This window comes from Arachis hypogaea, chromosome 15 (genome assembly GCF_003086295.3).
Source record: "Arachis hypogaea cultivar Tifrunner chromosome 15, arahy.Tifrunner.gnm2.J5K5, whole genome shotgun sequence".
Taxonomy (NCBI): domain Eukaryota; kingdom Viridiplantae; phylum Streptophyta; class Magnoliopsida; order Fabales; family Fabaceae; genus Arachis; species Arachis hypogaea.
Window position 1 is genome coordinate 8,555,174 of NC_092050.1, and position 22,580 is coordinate 8,577,753.

The window sequence follows — 22,580 nt, forward strand, 5'->3', positions numbered from 1 at the left end:
CGGACCTCTTTTTGGCACGGTGCGCAGCCAACTTGGCCCTTGTTTCTTCCAAAACAACATGCAGCAATGCTGTTTCTTCATCGTCAGTGACGAACTCTTGAGCAACATTATAGAAGTGTGCACACAGTCTCCTGAATGCAACATGACTCTTATCTGACCGACTGACATCATGGCTACTTTTGACATACGTATGCTTGCGCTTTATCTTCTTGCTCCATCGAGGAAGAACATAACAGGAATGTACTTTGTACACTTTATACGAATGAAAAACTTCAAAGCAGTGACAGCACAACACACCTGAACTCAAAAAGATTGCACTCACAATGAAGCTCCTGTGTGGAACGGTCAAAGTGAACATCGTACGGAACGCATAGAATAGTATCGTTGAGTAGTTTCTCCTCTTCCACCTTCACGCAAACCAATGGACCCTGTTCATCAACTGTAGAAACTCTGCAGTTAGCCTTCTTCACAAACTCAATTTGAACATCCCTAAAAATGCTCGTGGTATACTCTTTCTGAAACTGTTTCTCCATAGGCGAGGTCGTTGCACAAGGGATAACCCCCCTCGAGTCTGCAGCATCATCCTCAAGTTCCCTCTGCTCCTTGACTCCAAGCACATTGTCATATTCATGAACAAATTGGACCAAGCTAGTTTTATTGTGTAAGTATCCACCGTAGAATGCGTGCATGCTCTCACTCCTTTGCGTACTCTGCATTGCTGTCCAAAACTCACCTTTGAAGTATATTGGGACCCACATGCGTCGGTCATCATACAGATCTACAAGAAATAAATAATCCCAAATTAAGTATAGAAAGCTTAAACCAAACATATTACTGCACCTTAGAAATGACCATCCACAATCACTGATATATTAAACATCCAAATGTTTACTATAATGAACATCCAACTAATTGTCATCCAAAATTACTGATAAACTAAACATTCAGATGCCGACCAATTGCAATTAAAGCATGAGAAGTAATCGTACAGTAATAAACCTGACAGCCATGTGTTGTTATGTAAGTTGTACTCATCTATAAAATCAGCCCAGTCATCTTCAAATGACTCCTCCGTCCGAGAGTTCCACACAATGTCGTTTAGGTCACCATACAAAGCTCCGTATCGGCGGTAACCCCCAAGCTTGGAAGGTAGCTTATTCATAATATGCCAAATGCACCACCGGTGGCGTGTGTCGGGTTTTTGATCGCACGGTAAAGGGATCGACATTGATCGGTTATGATAGACTTTGGAGCAGTTCCCATGCACTTCACCCATTGGCTAAAAACCCACTCATAACTTCCGATTTCTTCATTCCCCAACAAAGCACAACCGAGGTGGGTCGACTTACGATGGTGGTTGACCCCAACGAACGACACAAACGGTAATCCGTGCCTGCCAGAAAAACCAAACAGAAGTAAGAAATGCCAATCACGATCGAATAGCGTTTTATCAAGAGAAGGAAAAAACAACTTAACTACTACGTACCTATTTGTACTATATGTGCTATCAACTGACACGACGTCTCCATAGTATTCATACGACGCCCTACACCTTGCATCAACCCATACTGCACTCTTAAATTTACACTCCTCGTCCAACTTCACCGCGTAAAAGAAGTTCGGATTGATGTCCTTCATTCTCATGAAGTAGCTCATCATCTCCCTGACATCCGCATTCACGTTGCTATTACGGAGCCTTGCTGTTATATAGTTTCTTAAATCCTTCTCTGAGAATCCCAAGTTAGAGGGGCTACCAGCCTCATTTGACAAAGCAAGGAATGTCTTATTTGGACGAATCTCAGCCTCATCATTATCCTCGATCACGCACTTCGAATGCATGATCAGCTGCCTATACTCATGGTAGTGCAATGCCTTTCTCGGTGAACAGGGGTGTGAGTGCGTCAAGTCAACCTTGAACAAAACCCAGTCTTGCACATCTTTATCAAACTTTACATATATCCTTGCCTTGCACCCAGCAGCTGAAATCGTATTCTTCCGCGTTGGTGCTTTAACACGAGACTCGCGGATCCCGTCGTGATTACAGTGTATAGCATGATTAATGGGAGCCTTCGTGATCTTGTCAAATGTTGTCGTCCTTATCTTAGTTGCAAATCCAGCTTTCTTTGCATAGGACACATAAAAGTCATGCGCCATCTGTAACTGAGCAAACCGCATTCCAACTCTTGGTATCTCGTCTTCTTGTAGGTTACCATGATCTGGTAACTGTATTTTATATTAATCCAAAAGAAAAATTAATTACCATTAGTTATCAAATCAAACATGAACATTATGACTAAACAAAAGTAAGCTAAACTCCAGTACCTCATCACCAGGCTCCATCTCTTCACTTCCAACATCCATAACATCCGACAACTGCATAGCCGATAATTCCAAAACAAACAGAGTAACCAAAAGGAGGAAGATCCTTATCAAAACTCATTTAAATAAAATCTCTAAAACAATCACCGAAAACACATCAACAGCTACAAATCAAACAATGAGAATTATTTTTTTCATTTCATGTATTATTTAATTAAATTCCACCCTTTAGTTGTTTTTTTTTTTTCATTCAATGAAAATTATGTAAAATTATTTATTCCATTTTGGCTATTATTTAAGGGCCTTAATCTACCTTGAGTGGCTTCTTTTTTCACTCCATGAAAAAAATTCTTTTCCTATATATTTAGATACACACACTCTTTTCTTTAGGTGCAGGAAGAACATAAGCACACCATTCATTATAAACCACTCAGATAACTTCATAATTGGTTAATCTATGCAAATGTATGATACACATAACGTTATATTCCTATAAGCATGAAAAATATTAAAATAATATGCAAAAAGCATATGAGCATATAACGTTACAAATATGCAATGAGCATATAAGCATACCATTACAAGATTAAAACACTCATATAAGCATATCATGGTTAGCATGTTGCAAATACAAATAGCTGGTGCACGAAATTGTGTTGTCCAGGCTCGAACAATCCCTGGTAATGGCTCCAAAGCTTGGTGCTTCGATCTTAATTTATAGTTGACACAACTTCGATACAACTAACCAGCAAGTGCACTGGGTCGTCCAAGTAATACCTTACGTGAGTAAGGGTCGAATCCCACGGAGATTGTTGGTATGAAGCAAGCTATGGTCACCTTGCGAATCTCAGTTAAGTTGACTCATATGGGCTACAATATATTATGTGAATAAAACATAAAGAATAGGGATAGAGATACTTATGTAGATTCATTGGCAGGGATTTCAGATAAGCGAATGGAGATGCTTCTCGTTCCTCTGAACCTCTGCTTTCCTGCTATCTTCATCCAATCAGTCTTACTCCTTTCCATGGCTGGCTGTATGCAAGGGCATCACCGTTGTCAGTGGCTACATCCCCTCCTCTCAGTGAATCATATGCTCACGCACCCTGTCACGGCACGGCTATTCATCTGTCGGTTCTCGATCATGCTGGAATAGGATTTACTATCCTTTTGCGTCTGTCACTAACGCCCAGCACTCGCGAGTTTGAAGCTCGTCACAGTCATTCAATCATTGAATCCTACTCAGAATACCACAGACAAGGTTTAGACCTTCCGGATTCTCTTGAATGCCGCCATCATTCTAGCTTACGCCACGAAGATTCTGGTTAGGAGATCTAAGAGATACTCATTCTAGCTTAATTCATGTAGAACAGAAGTGTTTGTCAGGCACGCGTTCATAAGGGAGAAGGATGATGAGTGTCACACATAATCATCACCTTCATCACGTTCTTGGGTGCGAATGGATATCTTAGAAGCGAAATAAGAAGAATTGAATAGAAAACAGTAGTACTTTGCATTAATCTTTGAGGAACAACAGAGCTCCACACCTTAATCTATGGAGTGTAGAAACTCTACCGTTAAAAATACATAAGTGAAAGGTCCAGGCATGGCCGAGAGGCCAGCCCCTCTGATCTAAGAACCAGGCGTCCAAAGATGATCCTAAGATCCTAAGATGATCAAAAGATGCCCTATACAATAGTAAAGGGTCCTATTTATAATAAACTAGTCACTAGGGTTTACATGAGTAAGTAATTGATGTATAAATCCACTTCCGGGGCCCACTTGGTGTGTGCTTGGGCTTGGGCTTGAGTGTTACACGTGCAGAGGCCATTTGTGGAGTTGAACGCCAGTTTCTGTGCCAGTTTGGGCGTTCAACTCTGGTTCTGGATCCTTTTCTGGCGCTGGACTCCAGATTTGGGCAAAAGGCTGGCGTTGAACGCCAGTTTACGTCATCAATTCTTGGCCAAAGTATGGACTATTATATATTGCTGGAAAGTCCTGGATGTCTACTTTCCAACGCAATTGGAAGCGCGCCATTTCGAGTTCTGTAGCTCCAGAAAACCCACTTTGAGTGCAGGGAGGTCAGAATCCAACAGCATCAGCAGTCCTTTTTCAACCTCTGAATCTGATTTCTGCTCAAGTCCCTCAATTTCAGCCAGAAAATACCTGAAATCACAGAAAAACACACAAACTCATAGTAAAGTCCAGAAATGTGAATTTAACATAAAAACTAATGAAAACATCCCTAAAAGTAACTAGATCCTACTAAAAACATACTAAAAACAATGTCAAAAAGCGTATAAATTATCCGCTCATCACAACACCAAACTTAAATTGTTGCTTGTCCCCAAGCAACTGAAAATCAAACAGGATAAGAAGAAGAGAATATACTATAAATTCCAAACTATCAATGAAGCAGAGCTTCAATCATATGAGCGGGACTTATAGCTTTTTGCCTCTTGAATAGTTTTGGCATCTCACTTTATCCATTGAAGTTCAGAATGATTGGCTTCTATAGGAACTTCAGATTTCGAATAGTGTTATTGACTCTCCTAGTTCAGTATGATGATTCTTGAACACAGCTTCTTTATGAGTCTTGGCCGTGGCCCTAAGCACTTTGTTTTCCAGTATTACCACCGGATACATAAATGCCACAGACACATAATTGGGTGAACCTTTTCAGATTGTGACTCAGCTTTGCTAAAGTCCCCAATTAGAGGTGTCCAGGGTTCTTAAGCACACTCTTTTTTTGCTTTGGACCTTGACTTTAACCGCTCAGTCTCAAGTTTTCACTTGACACCTACACGCCACAAGCACATGGTTAGGGACAGCTTGGTTTAGCCGCTTAGACCAGGATTTTATTCCTTTAGGCCCTCCTATCCACTGATGCTCAAAGCCTTGGGATCCTTTTTATTTGCCCTTGCCTTTTGGTTTTAAGGGTTATTGGCTTTTTCTGCTTGCTTTTTCTTTTTCTTTCTATTTTTTTTTCTATATATATTTTTTTTTCGCCCTTTTTTTTTTTTTTTTTTTTTGCAAGCTTTGTTCTTTGCTGCTTTTTCTTGCTTCAAGAATCATTTTTATGATTTTTCAGATTATCAAATAACATGTCTCCTAGTCATCATTCTTTCAAGAGCCAACATATTTAACATTCTTAAACAACAACTTCAAAAGACATATGCACTGTTCAAGCATACATTCAGAAAACAAGAAGCATTGTCACCACATCAATATAATTAAGCTAAGTTCAAGGATAAATTCGAAATTCATGTACTTCTTGTTCTTTTGAATTAAAACATTTTTCATTTAAGAGAGGTGATGGATTCATAGGACATTCATATCTTTAAGACAAAGTTACTAACTACTAATGATCATGTAATGAAGACACAAACACAGATAAGCACATAGAAAACGAAAAAACAGAGAAAGTAAGAACAAGGAATGAGTCCACCTTGGTGATGTCCTTGAGCTCTTCTATGTCTCTTCCTTGTCTTTGCTGCTCCTCCTTCATTGCTTTTAGATCTTCTCTGATTTCATGAAGGATGATGGAGTGCTCTTAATGTTCCACCCTTAGTTGCTTCCAATAATTGTGTGGAAGAAGATGTATCCCCTGAGGTATCTCAGGGATCTCTTGATTTGCAGTCAAATGTTCTACCACTGAGCTATAGACCCTTGATGGAAGCTTTTGTCTTCCCTTTTCTTCTTTCTAGAGGCTTCTCTGGCCTTAGGTGCCATCAATGGTTATGGAAAAAAAACAAAAAAGCTATGCTTTTTACCACACCAAACTTAGAATGTTGCTCGCCCTCGAGCAAAAGAAGAAAGACTGAAGAATAAGAAGAAGATATGGAGGAGATGGATGGGAGTGTGTGTTCGGCCATATGGGTGGGATTGGGTGGGAGAGAGATGTTGAGTTTTGAAGGTAGTGGGTGTATGGATGTGAGTGGTAATTGGAAAGTAGAAGGGATGATCATGAATGGGAAGAGAGAAGATGAGGTAGGTAGGGATCCTGTGGGGTCCACAGATCCTGAGGTGATCCTGTGAGGTCCACAGATCTTGAGGTGTCAAGGCATTTACATCCCTGCACCAATTTAGGCATGCAAAATGCCCTTGCACACAACTCTGGGTGTTCAGCGCCAGGTTGGTGCCCATTTTGGGCGTTCAACGCCCATTTGCTGCCATGTCTGGCGTTGAACGCCAGAACCATGCTTGTTCTGGGCGTTCAGCGCCAGGATGCTCCCATTCTGGGCGTTCAGCGCCAGAACTATGCTCTGTTCTGGCGTTTGAACGCCAGACAGATGCTCCTCCAGGGTGTGATTTTTCTTCTGCTGTTTTTGATTCCGTTTTCAATTTTTATATTTATTTTGTGACTCCACATGATCATGAACCTAAGAAAACATGAAAAACAATAAAAATAAGAATTAGATAAACATTGGGTTGCCTCCCAACAAGCGCTTCTTTAATGTCAATAGCTTGACAGTGGGCTCTCATGGAGCCTCACAGATGTGCAGAGCTTTGTTGAGACTCTCCAACACCAAACTTAGAGTTTGGATATGGGAGTTCATCACCAAACTTAGAGTTTGACTGTGGGGGCACTGGTTGACTCTGCTTGGAGAGAAGCTTTTTCTGCTTCCTCTCCATGGTTGCAGAGGGAGATCCTTGAGTTTTGAATACAAGGGAGTTCTCATTCCATTGAAGGACTATTTCACCTCTGTCAACATCAATCACAGCTCTTGCTGTGGCCAGGAAAGGTCTTCCTAGGATGATGGATTCATCCTCTTCCTTTCCAGTATCCAGGACTATGAATTCAGTAGGTATGTAAAGGCCCTCAAGCTTTACTAATACATCTTCTACTTGTCCATAAGCCTGTCTTCTTGAGCTGTATGCCATCTCTAGTGAGATTTTAGCAGCTTGCACCCCATAGATTCCCAGTTTCTCTATTACAGAGAGGGGCATGAGGTTTATTCCTGAACCAAGGTCACACAGAGCCTTAAAGATCATGGTGCCTATGGTACAGGGTATTATGAACTTTCCAGGATCCTGTCTCTTCTGAGGCAATGTCAGTTGATCCAGATCACTTAGTTCATTGATGAACAAGGGAGGTTCAACTTCCCAAGTATCAATGCCAAATAATTTGGCATTTAGCTTCATGATTGCACCAAGAAACTTGGCAGTTTGCTCTTCAGTAACATCCTCATTCTCTTCAGAAGAGGAATACTCTTCAGAGCTCATGAAGGGCATAAGGAGGTTCAATGGAATCTCTATGGTCTCTAGATGAGCCTCAGAGTCCTTTGGTTCCCCAGAGGGAAGCTCCTTATTGATCACTGGACGTCCCAGGAGGTCTTCCTCCTTGGGATTCACGTCCTCTCCTCTCCTCTCCTCACAGGTTCGGCCAGGGCACTTATGTCAATGGCCTTGCACTCTCCTTTTGGGTTCTCTTCTGTATTGCTTGGGAGAGTACTAGGAGGGATTTCAGTGATCCTTTTACTCAGCTGGCCCACTTGTGCTTCCAGATTTCTAATGGAAGACCTTGTTTCATTCATGAAACTTACAGTGGCCTTAGATAGATCAGAGACTAGATTTGCTAAATTAGAAGCATTTTGTTCAGAGTTCTCTGTCTGTTGCTGAGTTGATGATGGAAAAGGTTTGCTATTGCTAAACCTGTTTCTTCCACCATTATTAAAGCCTTGTTGAGGCTTTTGATCCTTCCATGAGAAATTTGGATGATTTCTCCATGTTGAGTCATAGGTGTTTCCATAAGGTTCACCTAAGTAATTTACCTCTGCTATTGCAGGGTTCTCAGGATCATAGGCTTCTTCTTCAGAAGATGCCTCTTGAGTACTGTTGGATGCAGCTTGCATTCCATGCAGACTCTGAGAGATCATATTGACTTGCTGAGTCAATATTTTATTCTGAGCCAATATGGCATTCAGAGTATCAACTTCAAGAACTCCCTTCTTCATAGGCGTCCCATTATTCACAGGATTCCTTTCAGAAGTGTACATGAACTGGTTATTAGCAACCATGTCAATGAGTTCTTGAGCTTCTGCAAGCGTTTTCTTTAGGTGAATGGATCCACCTGCAGAAGCGTCCAGTGACATCTTTGATAGCTCAGACAGACCATCATAGAATATATCCAGAATGGTCCATTCTGAAAGCATGTCAGAAGGACACTTTTTGGTCAACTGTTTGTATCTTTCCCAAGCTTCATAGAGAGATTCACCTTCTTTCTGTCTGAAAGTTTGAACATCAGCTCTAAGCTTGCTCAGCTTTTGAGGAGGAAAGTACTTGGCTAAGAAAGCCGTGACCAGCTTATCCCAAGAGTTCAGGCTGTCTTTAGGTTGAGAATCCAACCATAATCTAGCTCTGTCTCTTACAGTAAAAGGGAAAAGCATGAGCCTGTAGACTTCAGGATCTATTCCATTAGTCTTAACAGTATCACATATCTGCAAGAATTCAGTTAAGAACTGAAAAGGATCTTCAGATGGAAGTCCATGAAACTTGCAGTTCTGCTGCATTAGAGAAACTAATTGAGGTTTAAGCTCAAAATTGTTTGCTCCAATGGCAGGAATGGAGATGCTTCTTCCATGTAAATTGGAATTAGGTGCAGTAAAGTCACCAAGCATTCTCCTTGCATTGTTGTTGGGTTCAGCTGCCATCTCCTTTACTTGTTCGAAATTTTCAATCAAGTTGTCTCTGGATTGTTGTAATTTAGCTTCTCTTAATTTTCTCTTCAGAGTCCTTTCAGGTTCTGGATCAGCTTCAACAAGAATGCCTTTTTCTCTGTCCCTGCTCATAAGAAAGAGGAGAACAAAAGAAAAGAAGAGGAATCCTCTATGTCACAGTAAAGAGGATCCTTATTGTTAGTAGAAGAAAAGAAGAAGAAATTCGAACACAGATAGAGTAGGGGGTTCGAATTTGGTGATGATGTGAGGAAGTAATGTTAGTTAATGAATGAATAAATAGAATAGGATGAGAGAGAGGGGGGAATTTTCGAAAATTATTTTTGAAAAGGAGTTAGTGATTTTTGAAAATTGGTTTTTGAAAGTTGTTAGTATTTTTTTTTTTCGAAATTTTTGAAATTAAAAATAAAAAAAATAAAAATAATTAGTTAATTAAAAATAAATTTTTGAAAAAGGGGAAGATATTTTCGAAAATTAGAGAGAGAGAGTTAGTTAGGTGGTTTTGAAGAAGTTAAGAAACAAACAAAAAGTTAGTTAGTTAGTTGAAACAAATTTTTGAAAAGATAAGAGGTTAGGAAGTTAGAAAAGATATTTTGAAAAGATATTTTTGAAAAAGATAAGATAAGAAGATATTTTTGAAAAGATATGATAGAAATTAGTTTTGAAAAAGATTTTATTTTTAAAATCACAATTAATGACTTGATTCATAAGAAATCACAAGATATGATTCTAGAACTTAAAGTTTGAATCTTTCTTAACAAGCAAGTAACAAACTTCAAATTTTTGAATCAAAACATTAATTGATTATGTTATTTTCGAAAATTAGTGATAAAAATAAGAAAAAAAATTTTGAAAATTTTTTTTGAAATTTTCGAAAATAACCAAAAAATTTTGAAAAAGATTTGATTTTTGAAAAAGATTTTGAAAAAGATAAGATTTTCAAATTGAAAATTTGATTTGACTCATGAGAAATAATTTGATTTTAAAAATTTTTGAAAAAGTCAATCCAAATTTTCGAATTTGATGAGAGAAAAAGGGAAAGATATTATTTTTTTTTATTTTTGAAATTTTTATGAAAAACATGAAAATTATGCAATGCATGAGATTTTTAGATCAAAACATGTGATGCATGCAAGAATGCTATGAATGTCAAGATGAACACCAAGAACACTTTGAATGTCATGATGAACATCAAGAACATATTTTTGAAAAATTTTAATGCAAAGAAAACATGCAAGACACCAAACTTAGAATTCTTTAATGCTTAGACACTAAGAATTCAAGAATGCATATGAAAAACATGAAAAGACACAAAACAAAAAATCATCAAGATCAAACAAGAAGACTTACCAAGAACAACTTGAAGATCATGAGGAACACTATGAATGCATGATATTTTCGAAAAATGCAAGATGCATATGCAAGTGACACCAAACTTATAATGTGACTCAAGACTCAAACAAGAAACAGAAAATATTTTTTATTTTTATGATTTTCTAATTTTTTTGGATTTTTATTTATATTTTTCGAAAATTAATTGAAAAAGAAAAATAAGGATTCAAAATTTTTAATATGAATTCCAGGAATCTTATGCTCTTTAGTCTAAAGCTCCAATCAAAGGGTCAGGCATGGCTTAATAGCCAGCCAAGCTTTAGTATGCAATTACATCCATTGAGGTGATTAGTTGAAGACCAATCCCAAAGGGGTTTGGATATGGCTTTACAGCCAGACAGGATTCAACATGTTACCATGAAACACTAGAATTCATTCTTAAAAATTTTGAAGCCATAGAATAATTTATTTTTGAAAATATTTTTTTTTTTTTCGAAAACAAAGGAAGAATTTTTGAAAGATTTTTGAAAATTTTTTTTGAAAACAAGACAAAAAGAAAATTACCTAATCTGAGCAACAAGATGAACCGTCAGTTGTCCAAACTCGAACAATCCCCGGCAACGGCGCCAAAAACTTGGTGCACGAAATTGTGTTGTCCAGGCTCGAACAATCCCTGGTAATGGCTCCAAAGCTTGGTGCTTCGATCTTAATTTATAGTTGACACAACTTCGATACAACTAACCAGCAAGTGCACTGGGTCGTCCAAGTAATACCTTACGTGAGTAAGGGTCGAATCCCACGGAGATTGTTGGTATGAAGCAAGCTATGGTCACCTTGCGAATCTCAGTTAAGTTGACTCATATGGGCTACAATATATTATGTGAATAAAACATAAAGAATAGGGATAGAGATACTTATGTAGATTCATTGGCAGGGATTTCAGATAAGCGAATGGAGATGCTTCTCGTTCCTCTGAACCTCTGCTTTCCTGCTATCTTCATCCAATCAGTCTTACTCCTTTCCATGGCTGGCTGTATGCAAGGGCATCACCGTTGTCAGTGGCTACATCCCCTCCTCTCAGTGAATCATATGCTCACGCACCCTGTCACGGCACGGCTATTCATCTGTCGGTTCTCGATCATGCTGGAATAGGATTTACTATCCTTTTGCGTCTGTCACTAACGCCCAGCACTCGCGAGTTTGAAGCTCGTCACAGTCATTCAATCATTGAATCCTACTCAGAATACCACAGACAAGGTTTAGACCTTCCGGATTCTCTTGAATGCCGCCATCATTCTAGCTTACGCCACGAAGATTCTGGTTAGGAGATCTAAGAGATACTCATTCTAGCTTAATTCATGTAGAACAGAAGTGTTTGTCAGGCACGCGTTCATAAGGGAGAAGGATGATGAGCGTCACACATAATCATCACCTTCATCACGTTCTTGGGTGCGAATGGATATCTTAGAAGCGAAATAAGAAGAATTGAATAGAAAACAGTAGTACTTTGCATTAATCTTTGAGGAACAGCAGAGCTCCACACCTTAATCTATGGAGTGTAGAAACTCTACCGTTAAAAATACATAAGTGAAAGGTCCAGGCATGGCCGAGAGGCCAGCCCCTCTGATCTAAGAACCAGGCGTCCAAAGATGATCCTAAGATCCTAAGATGATTAAAAGATGCCCTATACAATAGTAAAGGGTCCTATTTATAATAAACTAGTCACTAGGGTTTACATGAGTAAGTAATTGATGCATAAATCCACTTCCGGGGCCCACTTGGTGTGTGCTTGGGCTTGGACTTGAGTGTTACACGTGCAGAGGCCATTTGTGGAGTTGAACGCCAGTTTCTGTGCCAGTTTGGGCGTTCAACTCTGGTTCTGGATCCTTTTCTGGCGCTGGACTCCAGATTTGGGCAAAAGGCTGGCGTTGAACGCCAGTTTACGTCATCAATTCTTGGCCAAAGTATGGACTATTATATATTGATGGAAATCCCTGGATGTCTACTTTCCAACGCAATTGAAAGCGCGCCATTTCGAGTTCTGTAGCTCCAGAAAATCCACTTTGAGTGCAGGGAGGTCAGAATCCAACAGCATCAGCAGTCCTTTTTCAACCTCTGAATCTGATTTCTGCTCAAGTCCCTCAATTTCAGCCAGAAAATACCTGAAATTACAGAAAAACACACAAACTCATAGTAAAGTCCAGAAATGTGAATTTAACATAAAAACTAATGAAAACATCCCCAAAAGTAACTAGATCCTACTAAAAACATACTAAAAACAATGTCAAAAAGCGTATAAATTATCCGCTCATCAATAGCATTTCCTTCAATTCAGTAAACAAGTTCAGCCACTGCATCACACTATAGTTATCTATTTTACACACTTGCATGATCATCATGTAGAGATAATATACACACACCGTAGATAAAAATAAATTCATATAAGTATACCAAAAAATTAAACTATTCTATCCCATCATCCATATAGGCACATAAGTCCATAATAGGATGATTAGCAAATAAAGATGCCATTTAACATGATGACAGCATAAATTCACATACAAAAACACGTAAGAAAATATACTTCCTGGATATAATCATATAACCATAAAATGATTACTTAATTTCAGCCAATCATCAATGCATATAATCATACTATTAAAAATAAAACAAACATAACTTTAGTTGAATCTCAACTCATCGATTACAATTGCATGTTTCAATAAGCATACAATCAAAGAACTCATTTATATTGTGACTAAACATAAAAATTAAACGCGAAATAAACATCCATGGCAGAATTTGAGGATCCTAATTGCTCACCTTATTCGACTTGTGACCGTGCTCTGCGACATCGGGGGCTAAGTTTTCTTGTTCGTATGATAAATTTTCAGAAACTTCAGAGGCAACACAAACTAACGGTTCAACTATATCAACCTCCATTAATGAATTTCGGCTAGGTGATGTGCATAAAGGAGGACCCTCACTTGCAACACGTTCTTCTTGCGATCCTGCCATTCTGAAGGAGTGAACACCGGCTGCGTTGTGTGCAGATGAGAGTGCGGCGCTGTCGATCGTAGATGAGAGGGCGGCTGCGTTGGAAAGATCCTGCATGGGGCAGCCGTGCTGCGTTGTGTGCAGATGAGAGGGCGGCGCTGTCGATCGTAGATGAGAGGGCAGCTGCGTTGGAAAGATCCTGCATGGGGCAGCCGTGTGATCGTTGATGAGATGACGCGGCGTTTTAACCTAATTAATTGATTAGAATCCATAATTAATAATAATACTAAATGGTTTCAAATTTCAAATTAGAAATAATACAAAATTAATTGATAACCCATTATTTAATTTAAATTTCAATTAAACCCCCATTGTATGCATTGTACAATAAGTCTATTGTTTCCTCATACTTTTCCTATATATATATATATAGCCTAAAACAAAATATAATAGCCTAAAAGATAGTTCTTCGCTTGTAAGAAAAATCTCCAAACGCTCAACAAGGTGACTTTCGACCTGCATATGAAAACAATAGAAATATGTATAGAATGAAAACCGAGGGTGCTCAGCATGGTAAAGGTGCCAACGTACATAATATATAAGGTCCCGGAAAAGCCAGACGTAATTCTAGAACTTCGATACCCAGATTCAAAACTTAGAGTTATACTTTAAATCATAAATCATTTAAACTATCTAAGGTACTCAAGTTCTATTCCAAATATAACTTAACACTTCAATTTCACTCTCCTCCAGTCATTCAAATCACCAGTGGAACAACCCTCAGCGTCACCTCAGCCAATATGAGGGGTCTCTCAGTTACATAGACATACAATACATATAAAGAAAACACAAATAGAATGCAGTTACAGCAAGTAAATCAGATAGCAGTTAGTCACAGGCAAGCATTTAGGCAATCCAAAACAAATACATACATAAACAAGTCATACAAATGCATATGATGCATGTCTGTCCTATGGCTAATGAGTTCATTTGTCGGTTATATAGCCAAACCTGATATGTCCGTTAGCTAATCCGCACACTGTCTCTCTGTTACGGAATAATACCATTAGAGAAAATACGTGTCCTGTCACCATTAGAGGTATTATGTGCCCTGTCACGATTAGAGGAAATATGTGCCCTATCACCATTAGAGAGAATAAGTGTCTTGTCACTCTTACAACCAGAGAGAAAACACACATATACTCATTATCAATCAACCACAATCATGCCTCGTTTATCATATTCATTCAATTTCATAATTCAAACTCAGTTTTCATCATTCTTCTTCCTCATCTTTTTTCTGGAGCAAGTGGACAATACCACTACCTCTTTCCCAGGGTCACATATCTCATTCATTTACATATTTCTCGAACTAACTTTAAAACCGTTTTGGAATTTAAACTCTTTTCAAAAGACAGGGGAAAACTATTTATTAGTTAAACTCCTCGACAAGGCCTCTAGACTTTAGGGGAGCGACAACCATTCTCATTTCAAAACCAAATCATTTAAACTCAAACATAATTCATTTTTTTCTTAAATAAATCAAAATCAAATAAAACAATTCTTTCAATCCAAATTAACCAAAATAAAATCTCTCATAATTCTTCTAAAAATTTCGACAGCACCTCCCCTAAAATTCAAACTTCTACCACCCTTCAAGGATCCTAACCATCAAACCAAACACCTCTCAGTCATTCAGATCATTCCTAGTATCAAATTATTTCAAAATCAAACAAATTTCAACAATAAATTTTTTTCCAAAACCAACCAACTCCAATAACAAACTGTTTATAAAATTGAATCATACATCTCTCAACCAATCCATTCAGTTCAATTTCACAAACTGACTATCAATTCTCAACACATCAACATTCATGTTTATTTTATACTCATCAAAGTCACAATCCAACACATACAAATTTATTTATCCTTTATACATCGTATACCATATATCTAATCCATCAATAATTCATTCATTCATTTCATTCCTATCTTATGGTCTTCTAGCGTAAGTTTTCATGTTACATTATATTTTATCTACGAAAAACTAAAACCATACCTTGGAAGATTTTTTCCTAAGCTCGAAACACCTCAAAAACCTCTCCTTTCACAAGTTCCAAGCTTCCAAACATCAATTCCTCAAGCTTAATCACCCGGGTTTCGTTTCAAATAGCCAATTGAACTCCAAATCAACAAGAACACAATCTAATTTCACATAATATCACTATAATCATCACAGGATTCACTAATTTAATAATTCATAAGAGTTCAATAGTTCCTTACCTTACCCATAAATCAATTGGACAAAACACAGTGATTATTTGCTGCTAGAGTTCGCCTAAATCTTCAATATCATATAATTCTTCAATACCTAAATTCCCAATTTTTGAAACTAAATAGAGAAGGTATGGGTGAGAAAACGCAAAGTCCTTACCAAATTATTCGATGGGTTTTGTAGAGAATTCTAAGACGAACGCGTAGCCGCTGATGGCTCGACAATCAGAGCTCTGGATTAAAAGTTATGGACGATTGAATTCCGATGGTGAGGGTTGGGGTTTTTGGACGCCGGTTTCTCTCTTCTTTGGTGTAACTTTGTTTCAATAGGGAAAGGAAGCCAAGTTTTAGGCTTTTATATAATGGACCTTGGGCCCGGATCAACCGGCTTAGCCCGTTCGGTCCAATTTTGGGCCAAAACCTTTAAAATTAATGTCAAAATTCATATTTTAATTATTTCTACTTCATTAAACTATAAAATTTAATTTTTTAATTTCTTTAAATAATGATTAATTTATTGGTTAATTATTTACTAATTAGTTGAGGTTTACACAAATCTTATCGTCACCTTGTTGCAATAGCACCACCGTAGTCTTCCGATGCATTGGTTATCCCAGTCCATATAGCCTTCAATCCCAACACAAGCGTAGAAGATGCGTTGTGCCTCTGCCTCCAAAGATTGTGTTGCGTCCAAGACACCTACGTCGATGACCACAACTATGATCTTGTCCAGAGGTGGAAGCATAAATATGCTGAGCTTGCGCAGGAGATGTGTGCACTAGAAGACAAGCTGAAATATGTGACAGAGTGCCCTGCATGAATGAATGTTTACCCTTGACCACTTTAGACATGGCAGCGGCAATGGTCGTAAAGCATAAACTCATACACATATTCTATTAGTGGTTTCCAGATTTCCTTTAATCATGTCTGTCTTGGCTTCAAATTCCACCTTCTTATGTTTGTTGTTTACTATTCCTCTATGTTAGGTGTCTTAGCTTGACGTGTTCCCACACATTCATCCACCCCAACATACAACCACTTTAATGTTCCTAACCATGTCATACATATTCTCTCTTGAGTTAAAACCATTTGTCATTGTCTTCATCTCGTCTCACCTAAACTGCTTGTGATGTTTATATTAGATATTGCTTAAAACTTCACTTTAGAAAAAGTTAACAGAAGTAATATTTCTTGTTATCACATAATAACTTGCTCAATTAAAATAAATTGGACCTCTTAAAACATATGCCCACAAGTAACATATTACATTAACATTTACTAAACAATAAATCAGAAACCAAAAAACAATATGGAAAGCAGTTCGATCGTGTTTCGATCTCACTTATCTACGTCGCAAATATCTTAAAATATGTCAATTCCATTGGAGTTAAAGAGTAACAAACAAAAAGCCCAATGCATTTTCCATTGACAAAATAATATGTAAATTCTCAATGCCATTAACTAATGATAGTTTTCTATTTTTTTCACCCAATGGCTCGATGATTCTTTCTTTCTTTTTTTTTTTTTTTTGGAATAAATCCCACCAGTCTATATAATAAAGTGAGACACTAACCAAAAAGATAAATTAAATCATCAATGCCAAAAAAAAGCTCATTCGGTTACATTGTCAACCCAAAACTAACAACATGATTTGGCTTCACTTTAGCTTGACATAGCCACATCACAATGTACATGGACAGCATCAAAATACGTCCCCATTCTTAATTGTAACGGCAGAACCGGTCTTGGCTCTACTATGATGCCAACACCTACAACATCACTCAAACAAAACTCACAATATTCTCACCATTAGCATTATTTATATTAAATCTGAAGGGTACACATGAACAAGTAAACCACTTCCATAGTATAATATGTTACATATTACTAGTCAATTCCCACATCTGGCAATAGACCAAAATATATATTATCAGCGGACAAAGGTCAAATTTGATGGCTGGCATCAAATCACTGGTTGCTAGCTATTTTGGGACAATAATAATAGAAACAAGTATGTGTGTGTGTGTTTACATCTATACTATTAAACAACAACTAATTTTTTGGCAGACAAATTTATAATGAATTTTCTGTCGATAATGAGCAAGGTGAAATTTTCACAAAATTTTTTAATTGATACAAGAGTCAGTTGATGATTTTGTCGATAAAATTCGATTATTTTGGTGAAAATTTATTGTAAACAGATAATCCTTTGAATAAATGCTAATTACCGACTAAAATTCTGTAAAAAATATTATGATTTTGGCTAAATTTATAAATTAATTATCAATTTGGTAACAAAAAGATTAGTATAGGGAGTCAACTATAGTAAAAGCCAACTCAGCCAACTCTCCTATAATTCTAATTTTAAAATTAAAAAAAAAATCATTTTTGCATCCTCTCCATAGCCGCGTCGTACAACCTTAAACTACAAACTACTCTATATGCGCGCACTCTCTCTCTCTCTCTCTCTCTCTCTCTCTCTCTCATCCACGATACCTTTGATGACTGCCTCCTCTTGCACCGTCGAGCCGCCATCGTGTCTCCATTGTGTCACCCTTGTCACTCAAATCAGCCCCCGTTCTGACAAATGCGACTCCCTCCCTTGCATCGCGCAGCCTAGCCAACCACCACGGCTCCCTCCTCGCATCGCGCACCCCGCTGAACATCGCATCTCCCTCCGTCACGATGTGCACTAGAGCCCTCCCTCCTTCATTTCTTCTTCTTCTCTTTGGATATTTTTTATCATAAGTTTCAGACGATTTTTTCTTATATTTTGGATATTTTTGTTTTTGGATTTTGGATGATTTTTTTAGTAGTTTTAGATGTTTCTTGCTTAGTTTTTAGTTTGTTTTTTTTTTTCCAATTTTTTTGGATGTTTACTTTTATTAGGTTTCAGAATTTTTAAAACAATTTTGAATATCTTGTTTTTGTTTCGTTTTATATGTTTATTTTAATTAAGAATTTTTAAAATAAATTTTGAAATTTTTAAAATAAATTTTTAGAATATTTAAAATAATTTCACAATGAATTTTGGATATTTGTTATTATTTGATTTTACATATTTTTTTTAGATTTTAAATTTTTTCATTAGATTTTGGATGTTCTCATGATAATTTGAATTGATGTTCCCTCCCAACAAATTTAAAAAAGTTTTTGGATATCTCATTTTTTGCTAAGTTTTGTTATATTTCGGATATTTCTTTTTCTTTTGTTTGATTTTGAATGATTCTTTTTACTGATTTTGAATATTTCTTTCTCCTAAGTTTTGAATGTTTCTTTTTCTTATGTTTCAGATGTTTCTTTATTTTGGGGGTTGAATGATTTTTTAAATAGTTTGTCTTTTAGATGTTTCTCTTCTTAGTTTTCGGATGTTCTTTTTTCAATATTGACTGCAAAAAAAATGTTGAATTCCATCGAATTTATCGTCAGAGGTTAGAGGCGGGTTTAATGGTGGATTTAGCAATGAATTTATCAGGTAAAACAATTACCATCAGATTCAATTTTTTGAGAGTAATAATTAGGGAACCCTAATTTAGAGACCCTCATTTATTAAGAACCCTCACTTCCTCATCAATTAGTCTCTCACACTCCTTCTCACTTTCAGTTTCTCACCCTAAGCTAAGCTCGCACTCTCAACAATAGAGGCTAAGCTCGCACCTTCACCAATGATGCCTTCATCACCTCCCCGTTAGCCTCCCTTCCGTTCGCACTCGCGTCTACCACCGTCGACCTCTTTTACATCGTTGTTCATGTTTGTCTGTGTCATTCTCCTCTATCGTGCCGCCTCTAGTCTTGCCTCCAGTTGTGTTGCCTCTAGTCGCGATTTGTCCCTCCACCGAGCTCAACCTTGGTCACCTCCTGCCATTATTTCTCTACCAAGCCTTGCTCGCTTCTGTTAGGTACATGACTCTTTTTTTTTTAAATTTTGATTTTTGAGAACACATTTTGTTGATGATTGCCTAGCTACTATGTTGTGAAACTGTGGAAGGTTGTTCTTGCTTCTTTATTGTTTTCTTTTTTGTTAGTTTTATTTAATTGTTCAGTTGTGTTGTGTTCTTGGTTTCTTTATTGTTTTTGCTCTTTATTATTCTTAGTGCTATGTCTACATAGTGAGTCCATGATCTGTGTGTGAAGTGAATCATTGAAATTTGATCAATTCTTGCAATTTATTATGGTGGAGGTTTGGAAAATTTTGGTTTTGATAATTTGGTTGTGATATTCAATTTTACAATTAAGTGAGCATGCCAATTATCAAGTTTGATACATGTCTGCTGAATCAAAATTTAAGACTTCCTGAGAAATTTGGTGGCATTTTTCTTTAGATTTTTTTTAATTGAATTTGTTGAGTTAATGATCATATTAATGGTTTGGAATTTGAAAATTTTGTGACATGAATTGAAGCTAATGCTTTCTTTGTACTAAATTATGATTTGTTGCTTTGTTTTTTGTTGTGCTGACAAAAATTGTGCTAAAATTTTGATAATTCTTGTTAATCTTTGAAAAAATTTGTTACTCTTTGTTAAAGATGTGCCAAAACTTTATTAGATTGGTTAGCTTTGATTCAATGTATGCTAACAGCTCGTGAATTGGCCTCTTAAATCTCTTAGATCTTTCAGTTGCCATAGGAATTTTATGTTGTTTAAAGTTGATCTGTTGATGTTCTTTCACTCTTTGTCCCATGATTTATGTAATTGGCATTGAACAAAATTCTATAATTTTTATTAATTTGTAGAATTCTTGCTATGATATTGAACTGACTTGTTGAATATTTGTTGTTTTACATTTTTTCTAAACAGAAATGGCACCGAGTCAAGCTAATGCAAGTGAAAATCCAACTCCTGATAATGAATATGGCAATGTGGAAGCTTCTGAAACTCGTCAAGATTTTTCGATAGATGAAGATTAGGATGATTATTAAATAACTTATTCAAATTTTAGTTAATTAGTTGTTCATTGCAGTAGTTTAGTTGTTTTATTTAGGGATAAGTATTATTTTGGTCCCTAACGTTTAGGGTCAAAATCAAAACCATCCCCAACGTAATTTTTGATTAAGAATCATTCTTAATATTTTATTTCGTATTAAAATCGTCCTTAAGTATTGTGACTTTTGACTTGTAAATTTGTGTCCTCAGAATTTTTATAATTTTTTATTTTTTATATTTTACAAGTCACGTTTATGGCTTAAGATATTGTAAAACTTTGAATTTTGTTAATTTAAAAATTATTAAATTTAAATATTTAAAATTATATATTGAATTTACAAACAATTTTAAAAAAAAAATAAAAAATTTAAGTTTGCCGACGAATTTATTGGAGAATAATTCAACGGTAACAAGCTCCATAATTAAGTTTATATCCACCAATAATTAGCGGGGGACGAAAAAATCTATCGGTAAACAGTTACCGACGAGGTTTATACCATCAGATTTATTCTGGCACTAAATCCAATAGTAAGCATGTTACCGGCAAATTTTTTTGGTAAATCCACTAGTAAATTCGACGGTATCCGACGACTTTCTTGTAGTAATTTTTTGGATGTCTCGTTTTGTTATGTTTTGGAATTTTTTAAAAAATTTTGAAAATCTTTTTTTAGGTTTTGGATGTTTCTTTTTATTACATTCTAGATGTTTCTTTTTATTCACAATTTTTAAAATAATTTTAGAATTTTAAAGTAAATTTTAGAATTTCTAAAATAATTTTGAATGTTGAAAATAAATTTTGAAATTTTTAAAATAATTTTATAATAATTTTGGACATTTGTTATTATTTGAATTTAGATATTTCTTTTAGATTTTGGATGTCTTTTTATTAGATTTTAGATGTTTCTCATGATCATTTAGATTTACGTTCTCTAAAAAAAATAAAAAAATTGCTAATTGATTTTACCGTTGTTGGTTTTCTAGTGAAATTGTAAAAGGTATTAATTAATAAATATTATATTTTTTATAAGAAACAAAAAAATTTCGTATTAACAAACGACTATTTAATCTATTTTTTTGCCAATATTTGAATAAATATTTAGATGATACAAAAAAAAATTTAGAACAAAATTTGATCTCTAGATTTTTTTTTCAAAAAATTTAGTCATTTACAATAAAAAATTTACTTGACATAAAGTTACAAAATTTAAAAAATTAAAAGATTATATTTTTCCAAACATACCAGTAAAAAATTATATCAAAATATAAATTTTAAATTTTTTAAAAAAATATATAATTTTTTTTAAGAAAAATAAAATATAATTTTTATTTTTTTTAAATTATATCAAAATTTTATCTTTAATAAAATTTAAAGTTATTTTTGGAGTTATTTTTGTTGATAGGAAAAGAATTTGTCGGTGATATATTGATAGAAAACAAAATCTCTCAGGACAAAGCTTTTATTAACGAAAATATGTGTGGCTAATTAGATATGTATGTTATAAAAAATCTGTCAAACGTATGTTGTTTGTTAGTGCTATTATATAATTTTACTTTGTCAGCGCAAGTAATCATCAAACTTACTGCAAATTTGCAACAAGGCCTTACTAATCACAGGATTAGCACCTTAGCTCACATCCACAGGTAAGAAATTGTATTACCGAGATCATCAACTTCCTCTCAGCTCTTCTAACCTATATGACAGGCTCCAACTTTAATAGTGTTTTTATGTGTATTTAAGGAATACGTATTAACAGTAAAAAAGAGAGTACATAGTAGATATGATTGATTTATGGATTAAGTTATAAAATTTTAGATATCTAAGTTCATCGATTGTAGTTGGTCTTAACGTTTTTTTTTTTTTTTTATGTTTGGTCGGATGGATTTTTCAATTTTAAATAAGAACTTTAGATCATTTAAAAAAAAATTATGGACTCAACATGAATTCAGCCATAATTGACAAGAAATAACTACTTGAAGTTGAAAATTCAAGTGCAGTCGACTTTACGTGAAGTTGATACTTGGGAGCCTTTAGATAATTTGACTTATTTGACTAAATTTT

At 35.9% G+C, this 22,580-nt stretch overlaps 1 protein-coding gene, 1 long non-coding RNA gene and 1 other non-coding gene across 3 annotated transcripts; 2 read left to right on the forward strand and 1 right to left on the reverse strand.

Annotated features, from left to right (window-relative positions):
• Positions 1-1,158: 1,158 nt before the first annotated feature.
• LOC112747824 (protein FAR-RED IMPAIRED RESPONSE 1-like) lies at positions 1,159-13,442 on the reverse strand. Its single transcript, XM_025796020.1, has 4 exons — positions 13,152-13,442; positions 2,323-2,373; positions 1,487-2,223; positions 1,159-1,393 (listed from the first exon to the last, which is right to left on the reverse strand). The coding sequence occupies exons 1-4, from the start codon at positions 13,440-13,442 to the stop codon at positions 1,159-1,161; spliced, it is 1,314 nt and encodes a 437-aa protein (XP_025651805.1).
• On the forward strand, positions 8,469-8,576 carry LOC112752913 (small nucleolar RNA R71). Its single transcript, XR_003177321.1, has one exon. It is a non-coding gene; the product is annotated as a small nucleolar RNA R71 (small nucleolar RNA).
• Positions 13,443-19,176: 5,734 nt separating the features above from the next.
• Positions 19,177-20,718, forward strand: LOC140179466 (uncharacterized). Its single transcript, XR_011872937.1, has 2 exons — positions 19,177-19,498; positions 20,396-20,718. It is a non-coding gene; the product is annotated as an uncharacterized lncRNA (long non-coding RNA).
• The last annotated feature ends 1,862 nt before the right edge of the window (positions 20,719-22,580 follow it).